This window comes from Dermochelys coriacea, chromosome 3 (assembly GCF_009764565.3).
Source record: "Dermochelys coriacea isolate rDerCor1 chromosome 3, rDerCor1.pri.v4, whole genome shotgun sequence".
Classification (NCBI taxonomy): Eukaryota; Metazoa; Chordata; order Testudines; family Dermochelyidae; genus Dermochelys; species Dermochelys coriacea.
In genome coordinates, this window is record NC_050070.1 from 15,085,001 (window position 1) to 15,102,529 (window position 17,529).

Here is a 17,529-nt window from a genome sequence, read left to right on the forward strand (position 1 = left end):
ATCCCGATCCTTCTCCTAATTGGCAATACCTCCCACATTTGTATCATCTGCAAACTTTATTAGCACACTCCCACTTTTTGTGCTGAGGTCAGTAATAAAAAGTTTAAATAAGATTGGTCCCAAAACCAATCCCTGAGGAACTCCACTGGTAACCTCCCTCCAGCCTGACAGTTCATCTTTCAGGAGGACCCGCTGTAGTCTCCCTTTTAACCAATTCCTTATCCACCTTTCAATTTTCATATTGATCCCCATCTTTTCCAATTTAACTAATAATTCCCTATGTGGCACGGTATCAAACACCTTACTGAAATCTAGGTAAATTAGATCCACTGTGTTTCAGTTTGGTTTGGCATGATCTACTTTTTGTAAAACCATGTTGTATTTTGTCCCATTTACCATTGACCTCAATGTCCTTAACTACTTTTTCCTTCAAAATTTTTTTCAAGACCTTGCATACTACAGATGTCAAACTAACTGGCCTGTAGCTACCTGGATCACTTTTTTTTCCTTTCTTAAAAATAGGAACTATGTAAGCAATTCTCCATACAGTACAACCCGAGTTTACAGATTCATTAAAAATTCTTTCTAATGGGTTTGCAATTTCATGTGCCAATTCCTTTAATATTCTTGGATGAAGAGTATCTGGGCCCCCCGATTTAGTCCCATTAAGCTGTTTGAGTTTTGCTTCTACCTCAGATATGGTAATATCTACCTCCATATCCTCATTCCCATTTGTCATGCTACTGTTATCCCTAAGATCCTCTTTAGCCTTATTAAAGACTGAGGCAAAGTATTTCTTAGATATTGGGCCATGCCTAGATTATCCTTGACCTCCACTCCATCCTCAGTGTTTAGCGGTCACACTTCTTTCTTTGTTTTCTTCTTATTTATATGGCTATAGAACTTTTTACTATTGGTTTTAATTCCCTTTGCAAGGTCCAACTCTACTTGACTTTTAGCCTGTCTCACTTTATCTCTACGTGTTCTGACCTCAATAAGGTAGCTTTCCTTGCAGATCCCTCCCATCTTCCACTCCCTGTATGCTTTCTGCTTTTTCTTAATCACCTCTCTGAGATGCTTGCTCATCCAGCTTGGTCTACAACTCCTGCCTATGAATTTTTCCCCCTTTCTTGGGATGCAGGCTTCCGATAGCTTCTGCAGCTTTGACAAAGTAATCCCAGGCCTCCTCTGCCTTTAGATCCATAAGTTCTTCAGTCCAATCCACTTCCCTAACTAATTTCCTTAATTTTTGAAAGTCAGCCCTTTGAAATCAAAAACCCTGTCACAGATTTATTTTTGTTTGTCCTTCCAGTCAGTTTGACCTGAATTAGCTCATGATCACTTGAACCAAGATTGTCCCCTACAACCATTTCTTCTATGAGGTCCTCACTACTCACCAAAACCAAATCTAAAATGGCATCCCCTCTAGTCGGTTCAGCAACTACTTGATGAAGGAATCAATCAGCTGTCACATATAGGAAAATCTGAGCCCTATTATTATTACTAGCACTTGTCCTCCAGTCTATATCTGGGAAGTTAAAGTCTCCCATGATCACGCAGTTTCCATTAGTATTTACTTCATTAAAAACATTAAAGAGGGCTCTATCCATATCCAGATTAGATCCCGTCGGTTTATAGCACACCCCAACCACTGTCACCGGGGGGGGGGGAGGGGGGCTCTAGTAGTTTTCTTCCCGAATGTGATTTTTGCCCAGACGGACTCTGTCTTATCCATTGCATCGCTTCTTATTTCTTTACATTCTACCTCATCATTGATATACAATGCTACTCCACCACCTTTACCTTTATTTCCGTCTTTCCTAAACAGCACATGCCCTTCAATACCTTTAGTCCAGTCATGACTACTATTCCACCATGTTTCTGTTATCCCTATAATATCTGGTTTCACTTCCTGCAGCAGTAGCTCTAGTAGCTCTTGTTGTTGTTATAGATACCATGTCTTTTTCTCCATGTAAGATACCATTTCTGAAACATGCCGGTGATATCAGTTGACCAACTAGAATTACCATTTGTCTTTTAAAAAAAGATCTGTGGATATATTTAGATGTACAAAAATGTTGTTTCTGCTGTCAGATTCCCGCCTCAGCACATGGTTTAGGTGTGGCAGGAATCCAGTGTATCCATTATCTTCAAGTGAAGGTGGTAGATGACCAAAAACATATTTTAGCCACAGGGCTATTGATTTGTCCTGAAATTAGTCACCACCACTGGGGCCTATTGTGAAGTCATAGTCTTTTGAAATATACATAAGAATCCAACATAAACCACAACTTCCTTTCTCAAGATGCATCAAAAGGCATTCCCTTTCAAAGGCAACGAGCTGTATCCTCAGTCACAGTAAACCAGCATAGCACTGCTGAAGTCAGTGTAGCCGTGCAGATTTACCTCATCTGAAGAGCTGAGATCTTTATTTTTGTAGGTAATCATGGCCTACATAATCCTGGGTAATATAGATATAATCAACTGATTATTCAGGGTCTTCTCGCAGTATTTAAATTGATGGTGAATCTGGTCCTCATAATCACAAGGTTGGAGTGTGCACTAGAACAATGCCATGACATGTTGCATTTAGCAGTGCAGACTGATCTCGTCTTCCAGTGCCATAGCATGACCCTCAATCTCCTATTTCCAGGGATTTCCTACAAAGCCTTCTTTCGATTTATCAGGAAAGATTTTTGTTTTAGGGTTTAGGGGAGGGGAAATTGTTCTAATAAGAGCTTTGAAGGTGCCCAAGGGAGAGGTATTAAACTTGCCATCAGATAGTTTAAATGATGTGGAGACTAGAGGAGGACTTGAATACCAGCCCAGAAGGTTGTAAACTGTGGCTAAAGTTGTCCAGTTAGCGGGAAGCATAGGAGCTAAGAGACTAAATCCTGCTAACATTTACTCTTGCAGAATTCTGCTGACTTTAACAATTGCCTGTTGCTTAGAATTTTTCCACTGATGCCTCACGTTTCCTGCACTGTTTTGTGGTTTGAAAGGCACTGGCATTTCTAGTTCTTTTCATGTTTATTAAATCACTCATTTTTTACTTTCTTAAAAATCATAACTGCAGTTTCATTAAAGAGTTAAAAATAGATTTGTTTATATATAATGTGAATGATATTAAACATGTATTAGTTTTAGGGCCCAATCCTGCAGCCCTTACTCAGGGCTAGATTATGTATTTTCAACTGTAGCTGAATAGTGCTTGGAGGAACCATGGAAGAAATTGTGACTCAGTGGCACAATATATCCTGGGGCACCCCAGTTACACGTGGCAGGTCACTGTAATTTGCTACAACCCTTTTCAGGGTGAATTTTATTTCCACTATGTGACCAGTTCCACAGGTCAGCACAAGCAGTGTTGGGGGGAAAGCATGGCTCCACCTATTCCCTGTCCCTGCTGCCCTTTGCCTGCTGAGGGGCAGGGGGAGTTGTACTGGCTGCACAATCCATGTGCTCCCCTCCCCAACATCTGGAACTAAGATCTCGGTACCTCCTAACATACGCTGTGCAAGGAAAGTGGAAGTTTCTTACTCTCTTGCAAGACTGCATTAAGGCTAGTCACAATCTAGTCCATGGGTGAGTAGACTTTACCCACATGAGTAGCTCCCCTGACTTCAACAGGAATAAAGGCTGCAGGAACAGGTCCTAAAAATTGGCCTTTGACAGATCTTGGTTCTATGAAATGAGTGTCCCACACACAATAAGGTATCTGTGCATGAATAACTATATGGAAGTGAGTAACTGTTTGCAGGATCATTCCTTTATCTCCCTAGTAAGGATATAAGCTAGAGCTGGCTAGCAGAGTATGGACAAACCCAGACTGAATGTGGATTCTGATACTGGGGCCAAATGAAGGCACATCACAGATTTGTGGGCAGAACTGTGCAGGAACAAAAAAGGGGAGCGGAATTTACTGTCAAAGGAGTTTTGCTTTCTTTGAATGAGGGGAGCTCTGAGAAAGCGTGCGTTATCTTCTGTGATTTCCTTACAGAATGCTCCATAACCATCCAGAAATAGAAGGCGACAGAGGGTCACTGGGATTACATCAGCCTAGCAAAAGTCAACTTATTTTTTCGAATCATCATTTCTTTTTGGTGGGTGAATCTTCCTTTTGTTATGAATTGCTGGGGTGGCTATATAGTATTTGTACCTGGGTTCATACATTGACAATCTCGTAAGACTGGACTAAATGAAGACTAAATCAATAAACATGCCGGGCAACAGCAATACTCCACAGAAATGTGATGCTTTCCCCTTTGTGATACAGTGTTTAAACAGGAGTAGGAAAGCCCCAAATATAGACAGCTCAAAGAGGGTCGGACCAAATGTAGAGATTTTCATGGACAGCCACATTACAAAACCACGCAAACAATAGCCTTCTAATCTAAGGTGCTGATGGTATACCACTGATGGCAATAGGAGTTTTGACATAGTTTTTAATGGCAGCATTTAAACCTAAGGTGACAAGACTAGCACAATGCTTATGGGCCCCATTCATATCCTCAAAACGGGTGAAGTAGGATTTAAGTGAGCACTTAGGCCTTTGTGCTGACCTTTTGCACAGGGATAACTTTCACCCTAAGAGAATGTGGCATTAGTGGGGAATATGCATGTGCATCCAATGGAGGAAACAGACCCCCATGTTAATGACTGTGTTCAAGTTATAATGCATTCCTTTTATAATATTTCAGGGCAGGGATTTCATATTTTCTCTGGCACTTTTAACTACAGCAAAGTTTGTTTTTCACTGGTGTTGGTATACAGATACATGTTACAGACATGGGAGTGTCATTCAGATAGGAGGGATTGTGGTCTAGTGGTTAGAGGGAACAGGGAATCAGGATTCCTGGGTTCTGTTCCTGGCTGTGTCACTGGTTTACTGCATGGCTTTACTCAAGTGACTGCAGCTCAGTCTTGACATTTGTAATACAGGGATACTGCTCACCTATCATTCCAGGATGTGTGAGGGTGAACTAATTAATGGTTGTAAAGCTCAGAGATCTCCAGTTGGAAGGTACTAGATAAGGATGAAATTCACCCTACTGCAGGGGGCCTTGCTTAAACTCTTTATGTTCTAAGGCCTAAATCCAGTTCATCTGCAATCCTAGCTGTCTCCATCCCTGGAAAGGGGAAAGAAGATAGAAGGATCCACACAGTAGCAGATTCTTGGATTCACCTTTACCCCCTTCCACAAAGTTGGGGAGCTTCCACAAAATTGGGAAACATCCCATATGTGGCTCCTTGAATCCAGCTCCTCCCATTGCACAGAGGAACTTCACTGGTTCTGCTGCAAAGGAGCTTCTGTGAAGACAGGGGCTGAATTTGCCCTTAAATACCTATAATTACTACTAATATTCTGCAGCTTATTCACTTTATTTGGATTAAAAATTGTCTAGGTCCAGTGTTGGGACTTGACTAACAGTGAAATCAGTGGGTGAAACTCCCCCTTGTGCAGAGGGCCAGCACAAGCGCTATGCACCATTGAAATCTAGACTTGGAAGGATTAGATTTTTATCTGTAAATGTCTGTAAACATTGATTTCACCATGCACACACAAACTGATGGCAAATATTTCCATCGATAATCAAAATTTACAACTGGCAAAGCAAGCAAAATGCTGCTTGAGAACTTATGAGTCAAAATCCAGTGATGTAGACTTTTGAATTCAGCTGGTTACAAATGATTAGTGAATGAAAGTAAAAATAGGTCTGATTTGTTGGTTTAAGGACATTTACTTGGTATATTTTGACGTGCAATGTCGACAATTTTTGTTTTAATAGTTTGTAAAGCTTTAACTTTCTGAATCTCAGCATATGTCATTAAATAATTGTCTGAACTCTCCATAATTTCTTGTAAACTGAAAATTTAAAATAGAGAAATATCTAAAAAATGCTTTAAAAGAAACATGGATGTTATCGGTCAACATTGTACTACAAAAATATAAAAATAAAAATCAAATTCTGCCAAGCTCCCATGTAAGCTTTCGTACTTCCACACTTAGCATGAAACTGTAAGTGCGACTGAAGTGGAGCATGGGCTTTGTCCTGAATTTCTGCACAGGTGTGAATGTCACCCAATCAGAATACTCAGGTGAGGAAGGGTTGTGGGATCCAGGCCCTTACATTGTTAAACCACACTGTTAAATACTCCTTCCTTTGGGGAATAAATAAACCACGATTAAGATTTTTAAAAAGGGTTGAGACCTGTTGGATACAATGAGCATAAGATGCTAGCAATGGCAACACAGCATGTTTCAAAGGAGATGGGCTGCAGAGGATTGTGGGTTTTTTTTAATGAAATACTAAATATAGCAAGAGCACTGAGGACTGCAGTACTGTTTTAAGATCTCCTCTGCAGTTAACTAAAATTGATCTCCCTAACGAGTGCTAAAAATAGAAAAGCAGGTGGGGAGGGGGAAGAGCAGACAATGACTTTTCATATTGCTCCCTGCAGGCTCCTTAAATGAGAGTGGATATGACCTTCGTGCAGCACTGTCCCAGAGTGCAGAATAATGAGCGATATTTCACATTTCACTGCTCCAGAACAGGAATTGATTTATTACCCAGCTAGCTAGCGGATTCATTTACATGTTTCCATTTATAATGTCACTGCAGCAAGGGGAAAGGAGGATTCTTTGTTTTCCTTTTATTCAGCAGTTTAGAAGCATAAAGCATTGATGCTGGGAATAATGGACTGTAATATATGGATTGATAATCCCCACCTGCAGGAAAAACCCATATGAGAGGACTAAGAGGGAGGAAATGTCCTGGAGATTCCCCTCCTGCAGATTTCTTCCCTCTGTTCCATCAGGGAGGGTGGGTGTATGGGTCCCCACTGGTAAAAGATGTGAGGTAGTCCCACAATCCTCACGGTCCTTGGGGGAGATTGGAAAGGTGGAGACAGCCCCGTACCCCCATGGACTCCTGTTTGGCAGGGCAGATCCAATGGAGTCCCACTGACAGGGCTTCTGTAAGTGATAGCTTTTCCCAGGACAGTAAAAGGGCATCCACATTAGAGGTAGGCAGGAAATGGTTTTCCTGTCCTGTGCTAATTTTTAAGCTTTTTAAAAATTTCCCATCCCAAAAGAGGATGAAAAATCTAAATCTTGAAATTCTCCTGAACCAAAAATCTGGAAAAAAAAATGTACAATTGGTTTGATTTAAATGTTTGGTTTTGATGTAGACTTTTTTTTTTAATATACATTTTCTCATATATTGTTTTACTGTCAATTAACTTGTATTTCTAAATGAAAAGTCATTTGGACCTGAAAAAAACAGAACTTTTTCATTTCTAAAATGTTAAAATGGGCTGTTTTGACAATTTCGATTCCTGCCCCAAAACGAGAAATTTGTCTGAACTGACTCTTTCCATGAACAGCTTATAGAAAACCAGATATTTTCCAATGAAAAATGTGTGAAAAAATTCCCAACCAGCTCTAAACCTAACCATGAAGTGGGGCAACCTGCCTGCATTATAACAGGTTATACATTGTCAAACTGCCTTCCACTTCCGTGGGGGCCACAACTGACTCCACTTACCTAATAGAAAGAAGTGTGAAGAAGCACATCTCCCCACTGTAACCGAAAGGGGCTGTTCATTGGTTAATTCCCTTAATAAACAATCCCCACAGAATCACACTCAGAATTATGGTGTGTTTTGCTATCTCAAAATGGACTTGATCCTGGTTGGGGCTAGGTCCCTGGGGGCCTCACTGAGCTTAGATATCCCAGAAGGCATACATCATCTTGCAGGACTGGGCCCGATTGTATTTGTTGTGAGAAACTCTTAGAACTCACTCAGCAGCATTTATTCCTGCCCTTCTACAACCCCAACTCTCCCACCTAGATTAAAAGCAAACCAGTGCAATGGAAACATTGTGTGTTATCATCCTCTGGTCTGTCAGTGCATTCTCCTCTGATGCCAGTCTGCATTTTAGAGTAAACTCCTGGGAGCAGGACCCGTATTTCTGTGTCTTGTACAGCACCAAGCACACTAACTCAAGTTAAGAAATAATAATTATGCATATAGGTAAAATTCATCCCAAGCAGACAGCTGGTGCCAGGCCTACGTATTACTTAAACCCTATGTGGGCCCTTGAATTTAAGCAGTATATGAGTCTTGTGGTGCTCTCTGCACAGAGGTGAATTGCATTCTTAGTTATTTATCTTCACTCTGTTTCCTATCTGCTTAAGCTGACACATTCCCATACAGGAAGGCCGCAAAGCTTACCTGGTCCTAGTTTAGAAACTGCATAAAGGAGGTCGTAGTTGATGACGGGTGTTGCATCATCTATTGGCTGCCACCCTACAGGAGGGGAGGCTGGAGGCGAGATGAGAAACTGTTTTGCAGGCTGTGGTGGAGCCAAATGAAGCTTGTCCCCATCTGTCTCAGAGGTCTGAACCTTTCAAATGTATTAGAAACACAGATTATTTTAGCGTAGGGCAAGCAAATGGAACAAAGATTAGACAGTCACAAACTTCAAAAAGCAGATACTGCTGTTCGGTAGCATCTGTGAAATGGGTTGGTGAGTCTCAGTCAACTTTCCTGTGCACAGTTGTCAAATCACAACGGCCACTGCCACAACCAGCACTCTTGTTGGCAGTCTTGGGAGAGAGGCCAAGGACTGCATGGGCCTGGAAACAGAATCGTCATCTCATCCCTGCTAGAGATGGTTCCTCCAAGCCAGGTACATTGGGTGTGGCTGCATGAGCAAGTCTGGAGTGCCTCTGCCCATAATGTTCCTACTCTGCAGATAAATGCAGGGCTTCAACCCGCAGAGCTGTTCCTGAATAGATTTTAAGCCCAGAAAAGAACTACTGTGATCATCCAGTCCAGTGGTGGGCAAATTTTTTGGCCCAAGGACCACATTGGGGTTGCAAAACTGTATTGAGGGCTGGGTAGGGAAGGCTGTGCCTCCCCAAACAGCCTGGCGCCTGCCCCCATCTGTCCCCACCCACTTCCCGCCCCCTGACTGCCCCCCTCCGAACTCCCCGATCCATCCAACCTCACCCTGCTCCTTGTCCCCTGACTTTCCCCTCCCAGGCCCCCCGCCCCAACTGCCCTCCAGGACCCCACCCCCATCCAACCCACCCCGCTCCCTGACTGCCCCAACCCCTATCCACACCCCTGCCCTAACTGGCCCCCAGGGACTCCCACGCCTATCCAACTCTCCCCCACATCTCCTGACTGCCCCGGAACTCTCTGACCCTTATCCAACCCCACACCCCCGCTCCCTTACCATGCCACTCAGAGCAGCATGTCTGGCAGCCGTGCCACCTAGCTGGTGCCAAACATGCTGCTGCACTGCCCTGCAGGAGCATGCTGTCCTGCTACCCAGAGCACTGCCAGCGTGGTGGCATGCCAGCAGGGGAGGGGCGGGGGCTAGCCTCCCCAGTGGGGAGCTCAAGTGCCGGTCCGGATGTGGTCCACGGGCCGTAGTTTGACCGCCTCTGATCTAGTCTGACTTTTTGCATCACACAGGCCATAGAATTTAACCCAATAATTCCTGCATCAAACCCATAACTTTGGATTAAGCCAGAGTTTATCTTTTAGAAAGACATCTAATCATGATTGAAAGGCTTCAAGTGACGAAGAATCCACTATGTTCCTAGGCAAAGTGTTCTAATGGCTAATCATCCTCACTGTAAAAAAAAAATCTGTATCTTATTTCTAGTCTGAATTCATCTAGTTCTAGTGAGTGGAAGACAAATCTCTTTATGCCTTTGTCTGCTAGATTACACAGCTTTGTTCAATCAGAAATCTTCTCCCCCTGGAGGTACTGTAATAGAATGGAGGGGTTCTCCTCTGGGCCCATCCTGTTAGCAGGTTTCAGAACCCTGCAGGGAACTTCAGGTTTACTGTGTGCTCACTGAGGCAGGTGTGGCTTAGACTCACTATTTAATACAAGGAAGGTTGGGGTAGCCTTCTGGAAGAGAGAGTGAGGGCCTGGGACAGGCAGGTCCTGAGGAGAAGGGCACATGTAGTATTATTTTGGAACTCTCTTTTTGTTAATAAATCAGAATGCCAGGGAATTACATTTGAACTCTACAAAGAGTGCACAGCTTTAGTCTGGAGCTGAGGAAACTCAACCATGTTATCAGAGCCTTTTATGAGCACTAAAAACACAGGGTCAAATTCTGCTCTCATGTGTACCAGTGTAAATCCAAAGTAATGCTACTGACTCTAGAGGCGTTGATCCATATTTACACAGTCGTAACTAAGAGCAACATTTAGCCCATTCACTTCCAAATAGTCTAACATAGCTATTATTTTCATCTGATTTTATTAAACTGTTTCTTTGGTAACACAAGATCATAGAGCAGTCACCCATTAAGAAGTAAGGAGAGAAAGGCTTTAATGTCAAAAGTTTCTTACCTGTGCGAAGTATAGTTTTAACTTCTTCCCTCTGAACTGTGTTTCATGCAGCTCTATCCTGGCCCGAGCAGCTGATTTAGGACTGCTGAAATTTATCCGCACACGTCTGAAGCTTTTAAATAACTGGAATGTCACACAGTCATCATAGGCACGGAACAAGCCCTCAAACTTCTCCTGTAAATGAAAAGACCTTGGTCATGTTAAGGGGTAACTTTGTTTGCATTCTGCCCTGCCAAATCTGAAATCAGATGACAAAAACCGAGACTGGTGCGATCAACTGTTTACATGGATGATCACCGAGCCCCACTATGACAGTCACGGTCATTCTTAGAAGTCAGGGTGTAAACAACAAATGACATGCAAATATAGGACATGACTGTGACCTCATTTACATGAGTGTAAACCAGTAGTAATTCCAATGGAATCACACTAGTATAAGTGAGAGGTAAATTAGGCCCCCGGTAACTTTATTGAAAAGACTAGGCATAATTTTGGATATAAAATGACCTTTGTTTCTCCAGTTTTTGTACAATTAACAAGAACGGGATATTTTGAAATTTGGAACATGCAAAATGCCTCCTCTTGTCAACTCACTACATCTCCCCAGGATTGGTTGGTTGATGTTTGTTTGAAGTCCTTTTCACTGCAGATCATGGGAAGGAAGGAAAAATTCACAACCTCTTAGGAAACTAAGCTCTGATCCAGACTCCAGTGGTCTGGTTCTTTGTGTGTCCAGAGCAGATACTGAGCTCCACTATTAGTTTTCCTCTGTGTTGAAGCATAACTTTGCCACTTGCTCTCTTTATTTGTTCAGCTGTTACCCATCACATCTACTCACCTGCATCAATCCCAAAATGATAAACCATGGGTATTGTGTTATGAAATAAGAACTATTCCACATATATACAAATCATGGTCTCTATTATTGGCATTTAGGGTCTATCCTAAAGTTAATAGAGTACACTGATTTTCGTTCCTTTTTTTTTTTTTCCTATTTACGTATTTCTTGTCTTCCTACCCTACTGTGAATGTGTTATGTCTATGTAGTATTTATTGCCTGTTTTGTTTTTTTAATTGTCTGATCTTGCAGCTTTGATGAATTCTAAAAATTGCATAATTGCCTAACTTTGTTGGAGATCCCAAGAAACGTGTGGTATTTGGAAACATACAAACTGTAAGTTATTTGCCTTTTTGTGCTTTTTATTGCTTGCTTTTTCATATAAAATCAATTAAAAAATCAGACACAAAAAAGATAGTGCCTTAGCGAGCCATCCAAACTGATCATCAGAGCAGTAACCGTCAATTTCATGATACCGCTTTAATTTAATCACCAATGTAACAGAAAAGAAATGTATTCTCTGTAATTCTATATAAAAGTTGGGTTTTTGTATAGTCCACTTTAACATAACACAAAATGATGTGTAGCAAAGTGAAATCAACAGAGTTATGTCAGGGGTGAAGTTAGCTTGCTATGCACAGTAGACTTTTAGAAAAATTGGGTGCATTTACAACGTCTTGGACATGGAAGTAATTTACTGATTGCTGCAATCATATCTGTAATTCTGCTGGGCCTTTATTTTGCCCAGGTCAGAGCAAATTTTGCCACCTCTAATATTTTATTTCTAGTACAATCCATATTGCCCAAAACAAGTTGGTGTGAAACAGAGAGAGAGATTAATGGAAGAACATGCTACACCCCCCACAACACTCCATTCAGGACCCTACAACATGTGGGGGTACCTCTTCCAGTGCACTAAATGCCCCAACAACAACTATGGGGGTGAAATCAGACAATCACTATGCTCTCGATTGAACTCACACAGAAAAATGATAAAAGACAAAAACACCTGTCACCTGTGGGTGAACACTTTTCACAAAGCCATCACTACGTCTGACCTATCAGTCCTCCTTCTCAAAGGAACCCTGCACAACACTTTCAAAAGACGTGCCTGGGAGCTTAAATTCATAACTGCTAGACACTAAAAATCATGGACTGAACAGAGACAAAAAAGAAAAGGAGTACTTGTGGCACTTGAGACTAACAAATTTATGCAAAAAAGAAAAGGAGTACTAGGACTAACAGTTTAAGGTGCCACAAGTACTCCTTTTCTTTTTTGCGAATACAGACTAACACGGCTGCTACTCTGAAATCTGTAAACAGAGACACTGGATTTATGGCTTATTACAACAATCTGTAACCCATTTAACACCTTTGCAGTCATAGGACAAAATGGGGGGGGGGAGAGAAAGAAAGAGAGTTAACAGGCCACTCTCTTCTTTGAATGGTCCCTTGGAATATGTGCTAACTACTTATGCTAAACCATCTTGTCAACAAGGAGAAGGGCAGAGTCCTGCACTTAGGAAGGAAAAATCCCATGGACTGCTACAGACTAGGGACTGAATGGCTAGGCAGCAGTTCTGCAGAAAAGGACCTTGGGGTTACATTGGACAAGAAGCTGGATATGAGTCAACAGTGTGCCCTTGTTGCCAAGAAGGCTAATGGCATTTTGGGCTGTATCAGTTGGAGCATTGCCAGCAGATCGAGGGACGTGATCATTCCTCTGTATTCGGCATTGGTGAGGCCTCATCTGGAGTACTGTGTCCAAGTTTGGGCCCCACACTACAGGAAGGATGTGGAAAAATTGGAAAGAGTCCAAAGGAGGGCAACAAAAATGATTAGGGGACTGGAGCACAAGATTTATGAGGAGAGGCTGAGGGGAACTGGGCTTATTTTGTCTGCAGAAGAGAAGAATGAGGGGGGATTTGATAGCTGCTTTCAACTACCTGAAAGGGGGTTCCAAAGAGGATGGATCTAGACTGTTCTCAGTGGTAGCAGATGACAGAACAAGGAGTAATGGTCTCAAGCTGCAGTGGGGGCGGTTTTGATTGGATATTAGGAAAAAAAATTTCACTAGGAGGGTGGTGAAGCACTTGAATGTATTACCTAGGAAGGTGGTGGATTCTCCTTCCTTAGAGGTTTTTAAGGTCAGGTTTGACAAAGCCCTGTCTGGGATGATTTAGTTGGGGATTAGGTCCTGCTTTGAGCAGGGGATTGGACTAGATGACCTCCTGAGGTCCCTTCCAACCCCGATATTCTATGATCTTTCCACTTTGCATTTAGCGGTGAGGCTCAAAGTACCTTTCCAAGACCTGAAGAACAATATTTTGTGGCTTGAAAGCTTGTCTCTCTCATCAACAGAAATTGGTCCAATAAAAGATATCTCACCCACTTGTCTCTCTAATATCCTGGGACTAACACAGCTACAGCTACACTGCAGACATGAAATTTAGTGCAATTCACAACACACTATAGTTTAATGGAATCCTAAATAAAGTTTCTACAGGATTCCAGATGCAAGCGGAAACACTAAAATTGTACCATGAGGAATAGTGGTGTATTGGTTGGGAACTGGATTGGGTGACCGAAAATGTTTCTTCTATACCTAAATTCTATGGGGCAGATCTTCAACTGGTGTAACCTGGCATAGCTCTACTGGCTCCAATATACACCAGCTGAGGATCTGCCCAGATATGTGAAGAGAAACTGTAACCAGATGTAGATTTACAATATATTGGGCATAACATGAGACTAACCACCACTCCTCATGCCCTTTGTCTTTGCCAAAACAAAGAGCTAAAACAGAAATTATTCAACATCACAAGACTATTCAAGGCCAAGCTCTCAGACTCGGCTAAACATCAGAGTTGTCTGGGTTCTCTTGCAAATGCAAGCTTCTCACATATCCTTCAGCCCCACAAGAAGTAGATTCTAATAAGATGCACCTTGTACAGTCTTACACACTTATCCAAAGTGAGTAAAAAACACAACTGTTCTGGTTTGGTAGGCAGAGGGCAAGCCGACCCTACAAGTTTAGTTTGCACAAGAAGAGCAAACCTGTGGTGTCACAAAGTAGTTTGTTTTTGCAAAGTGAATAACTTGGGATGTCATTTAAACAAAACAAAACAAAAAACCCTCTCTCATTAGGCACTGAAGAGAGAAGGAACTTCCCACTCTTTCTTAGAAGCAGAATGTACCTTGGCCAAGTGCTGCTTACTTAAAAGATGACTCCTTTTAAAAGGGGTAAGAGCGGATTGATTGTATTGCATTGTGCAGAGGAAAAGCACATTGATGCTGCATAAAGTCAGTTTTGTTGAGAGCTGGTCCAGTGCTGTAAAGTTTGGATCTGGATATATGGTTCTCCCAAGTAAGAATGAGGAAGTTTTTTGGATCAGGATTTTGGTTTAGCTCAGATATCAGACACCAGCTGTGAAGACATCTGGATCCTGTTGTCCCTGAAGTTCAGGAGCGTTTGCATCTGGTGGGTTGGTTGCTGAAGTTAACTGTCCAGACTACTATGTCTTCTAAAAGTCATGGTGCCAAGAAGAAAAACAGGCCCATTTGGATTCTTCCACTCTATTTCTGTATATCTGATTTAAACCCAGGGCTACTCATTGCTTGTGGAAAATGTATTATTATTGCTATAGTCCAATTTTGGCCTTGATACATCTGAATTATCTCCAGTTTAAATTAGAATTTTACTTCATGTCCTGAGATTCATCTTCTTTAGCTCTAAAGGGGCAAAACAATTCCTGACCCCTTAGAGAAGATAACTGGGAAAGGCTGCAGAAGAAGATAGGAAAAATTCAACTGATGTAATCTAAATCTAATCAATACTTCAGTCCTGATCTGTTCGTAATACTGACAGAGCGGGGAGTGGAGCACTTTTCAGAACAACCTTTTTCACAGCAGATATAGCACATAAGCATCAGAAGGAGACGCTAGCATTGCTAGAGTCCCCACTGTCAATACAATATGCCTCTTAAAGCATTAATTATTAAACCCAAAACTACTGTTCCGGTGAGGGTTATGAGGCCTTCCTGGCGCACACGCATTTGAATTACCTGCATCCCTGCCTACCTCCTTCCTCCATTTCCACCTCCGTGGCCCTTTTTCCCATTGTTTATATTCCACTGTTGGCTTCTTCTGCTCAGTTGCTAATACGTCTTCACTGCCTAAATGCCAGTTCCTACCTTTACCCATAGGAGATACTCCAGGGTGTGCGGGAAGAAAGGAGATGGGTGTGTGGTTTGAGACAGACGCAAGACCTGCTGGCTTATGGGAATATTGTATAAAGATGGGTCTCATAGTAGCAGCCGTGTTAGTCTGTATTTGCAAAAAGAAAAGGAGTACTTGTGGCACCTTAGAGACTAACAACTTAGTCTCTAAGGTGCCACAAGTACTCCTTTTCTTTTTGTTTAAAGATGCTGAGTGTTTATTACAGTGGAGCTGGTAACACCACCTATTATTAAGGTTGCCCGACACTTCCTCTTAAGTTTTCAATTGTTTTAAGTTGCTTATATAAGTCTCAAAACTTTAAGCTGTTTGCACTGAAATCATCAATACCAGATGTCTGCCTCAGGCTGATTTAAAAAAAAAAACCAAAAAACAAAAAACTTTTAGCAATTCAGCTATTTCCAAGAGTGAAGCTAGTGAAAAACACATTGTTTAACAAAATACTGGAAACCTTTTCTTTGGGAAGTTCTCAAAACCCCATGCTTTGGAGAAGAGACTTGAAATTTGGCAAGGAGGTGGCCTGTGTGTCATGGCTATGCCTTTTGCCATCCCTGTGAAAATATGGCCAGATTTGTGCACATTATACGCCTATAAAAATTCATTTTGCATGTACTCAGCAGACTTGCTATAGCTTTGCAGCTAAATTCCCCAGAGATTCTGTTTGCACTGAGCATGCTATCGCCCAAGGTTGCAGGGGGCTAAGCAGGACTTTTTCTGAAATTGCAGCTCTGAATGGCTGCAGACCCTGCACAGGAATGGAGAGTAGGGAGCCTCTTTCTTCTGTGCTCTCATTGATCCTACTGCTGGCATGCAGGAAACATGGAAGAGAAAGCTGCCTGATTTGAATGAAGAGGGGACAAGAGTAGGATCTGGGAGAGGGAGTAGATTGACACCAGGAGCCTGGAGTGGGTAGACACACAACTGGGACTGGAGGCTGGCGGGGGAGGTGCAAAGAGGGAAACAGGGATTGGAAGTTGGAGTGGGGGGGAGAGAGAAAAGTCTGTGACCGTCAGAGCACACTCCCCTCCAGAACCTGGAATGGAACCCAAGATTCCAGAATCTCGCCATTCCTCTGCAGTCAGCAAACCTCTGTGAAATGCACTGGTAAAGTATCTCATCTCCCCCAGAGATGATCCACATAGACTATGACAACAGTAGTTGTTCAGGGGAACCAGACTGAGCATCTGAAGAAGTTAGGTCTGCCTATGTTACCATCATAAGATAGACATGCCTGTAGACTGTTGTTTTAAAATCCTTTTTTCCTCTAAAGTTTTGTACCTACTGTTAAAACTAACAATGCATTGGTTTAAGAAGGCTGTCTGATCACTGTATATATCACGGGTCACAGACAAAGAAGAATTGCAGGTACCTGAACTCAGTCGTATCAGCAGGGTAAAGAGTGGATATACAGTCTCACAGTGAGAAAATGGTGACATTCCACCCTGGACATAGACATGAGGTCTGACGGCTGCAGGGGCACATTCAGAGAGACCAGACAGAGGCGCAGCTAGCCCTGTAATTATAACCACAACCTACTATGGCTATCACCTGTTGAGTTAGCTCAAGTGACAGAGGCCTTTGTGGTGGATCTGAAGGTTTCAACCCTATTGTGACCCAGGGGAATGTCATATGATGCCACATGATGGGACTGGTAAAAAAGCAAACTGGAAACACACACACAATATGCTAAAAACATTACAAAGGCTGCAAAGACAAACACTCTAAAGTTAAGAAATGCCAGAATTAAGGTTGCCTGTGCAACCCTCTTGCACATATGCACTGAATGAAGTGGGTGTCCTGTGGAAAAAACAGTATATGATGATAAAATTAAAGATTGTATCATACTGCATAACAAGAGATACACAGGCAACCTTAATTCTGGCATTGCCTAAATTTTGATTTTGCAACCTTAATAGTGTTATCGTAACATAGTTTGTGTGTGTGTCATACACATATACAAAGATAGAGGGATAATATAAAGTGTGTGATCTACTGGCTCAAGAATATGGAGCTTTATATACAACTCCCAAGTTAGTAGGTTCAATATGATTGTTGTTATGCACTGCAAATGG

At 42.1% G+C, this 17,529-nt stretch overlaps 1 protein-coding gene and 1 long non-coding RNA gene across 6 annotated transcripts in view; one reads left to right on the forward strand and one right to left on the reverse strand.

The window, feature by feature from the left end:
* RCAN2 (regulator of calcineurin 2) overlaps nucleotides 1-17,529 on the reverse strand; it is a 173,306-nt gene that overhangs the window by 21,562 nt on the left and 134,215 nt on the right. For all 5 annotated transcript variants that reach the window (XR_006279713.1, XR_006279714.1, XM_038396417.2 and 2 more), the window contains 2 exons: nucleotides 10,384-10,557; nucleotides 8,239-8,410 (listed from right to left, as the gene is read on the reverse strand). Coding sequence is in view for 3 of the 5 variants with exons in the window: in XM_038396417.2 (XP_038252345.1) it covers nucleotides 8,239-8,410; nucleotides 10,384-10,557 (346 nt within the window). In the remaining 2 variants the exon portion in view is untranslated. The remainder of the gene's footprint in view (nucleotides 1-8,238; nucleotides 8,411-10,383; nucleotides 10,558-17,529) is intronic.
* LOC119853389 overlaps nucleotides 1-17,529 on the forward strand; it is a 46,950-nt gene that overhangs the window by 10,489 nt on the left and 18,932 nt on the right. The window contains exons 3-5 of the long non-coding RNA XR_005292058.2: nucleotides 4,001-4,103; nucleotides 8,564-8,695; nucleotides 11,474-11,557. This is a non-coding gene — a long non-coding RNA (uncharacterized LOC119853389). The remainder of the gene's footprint in view (nucleotides 1-4,000; nucleotides 4,104-8,563; nucleotides 8,696-11,473; nucleotides 11,558-17,529) is intronic.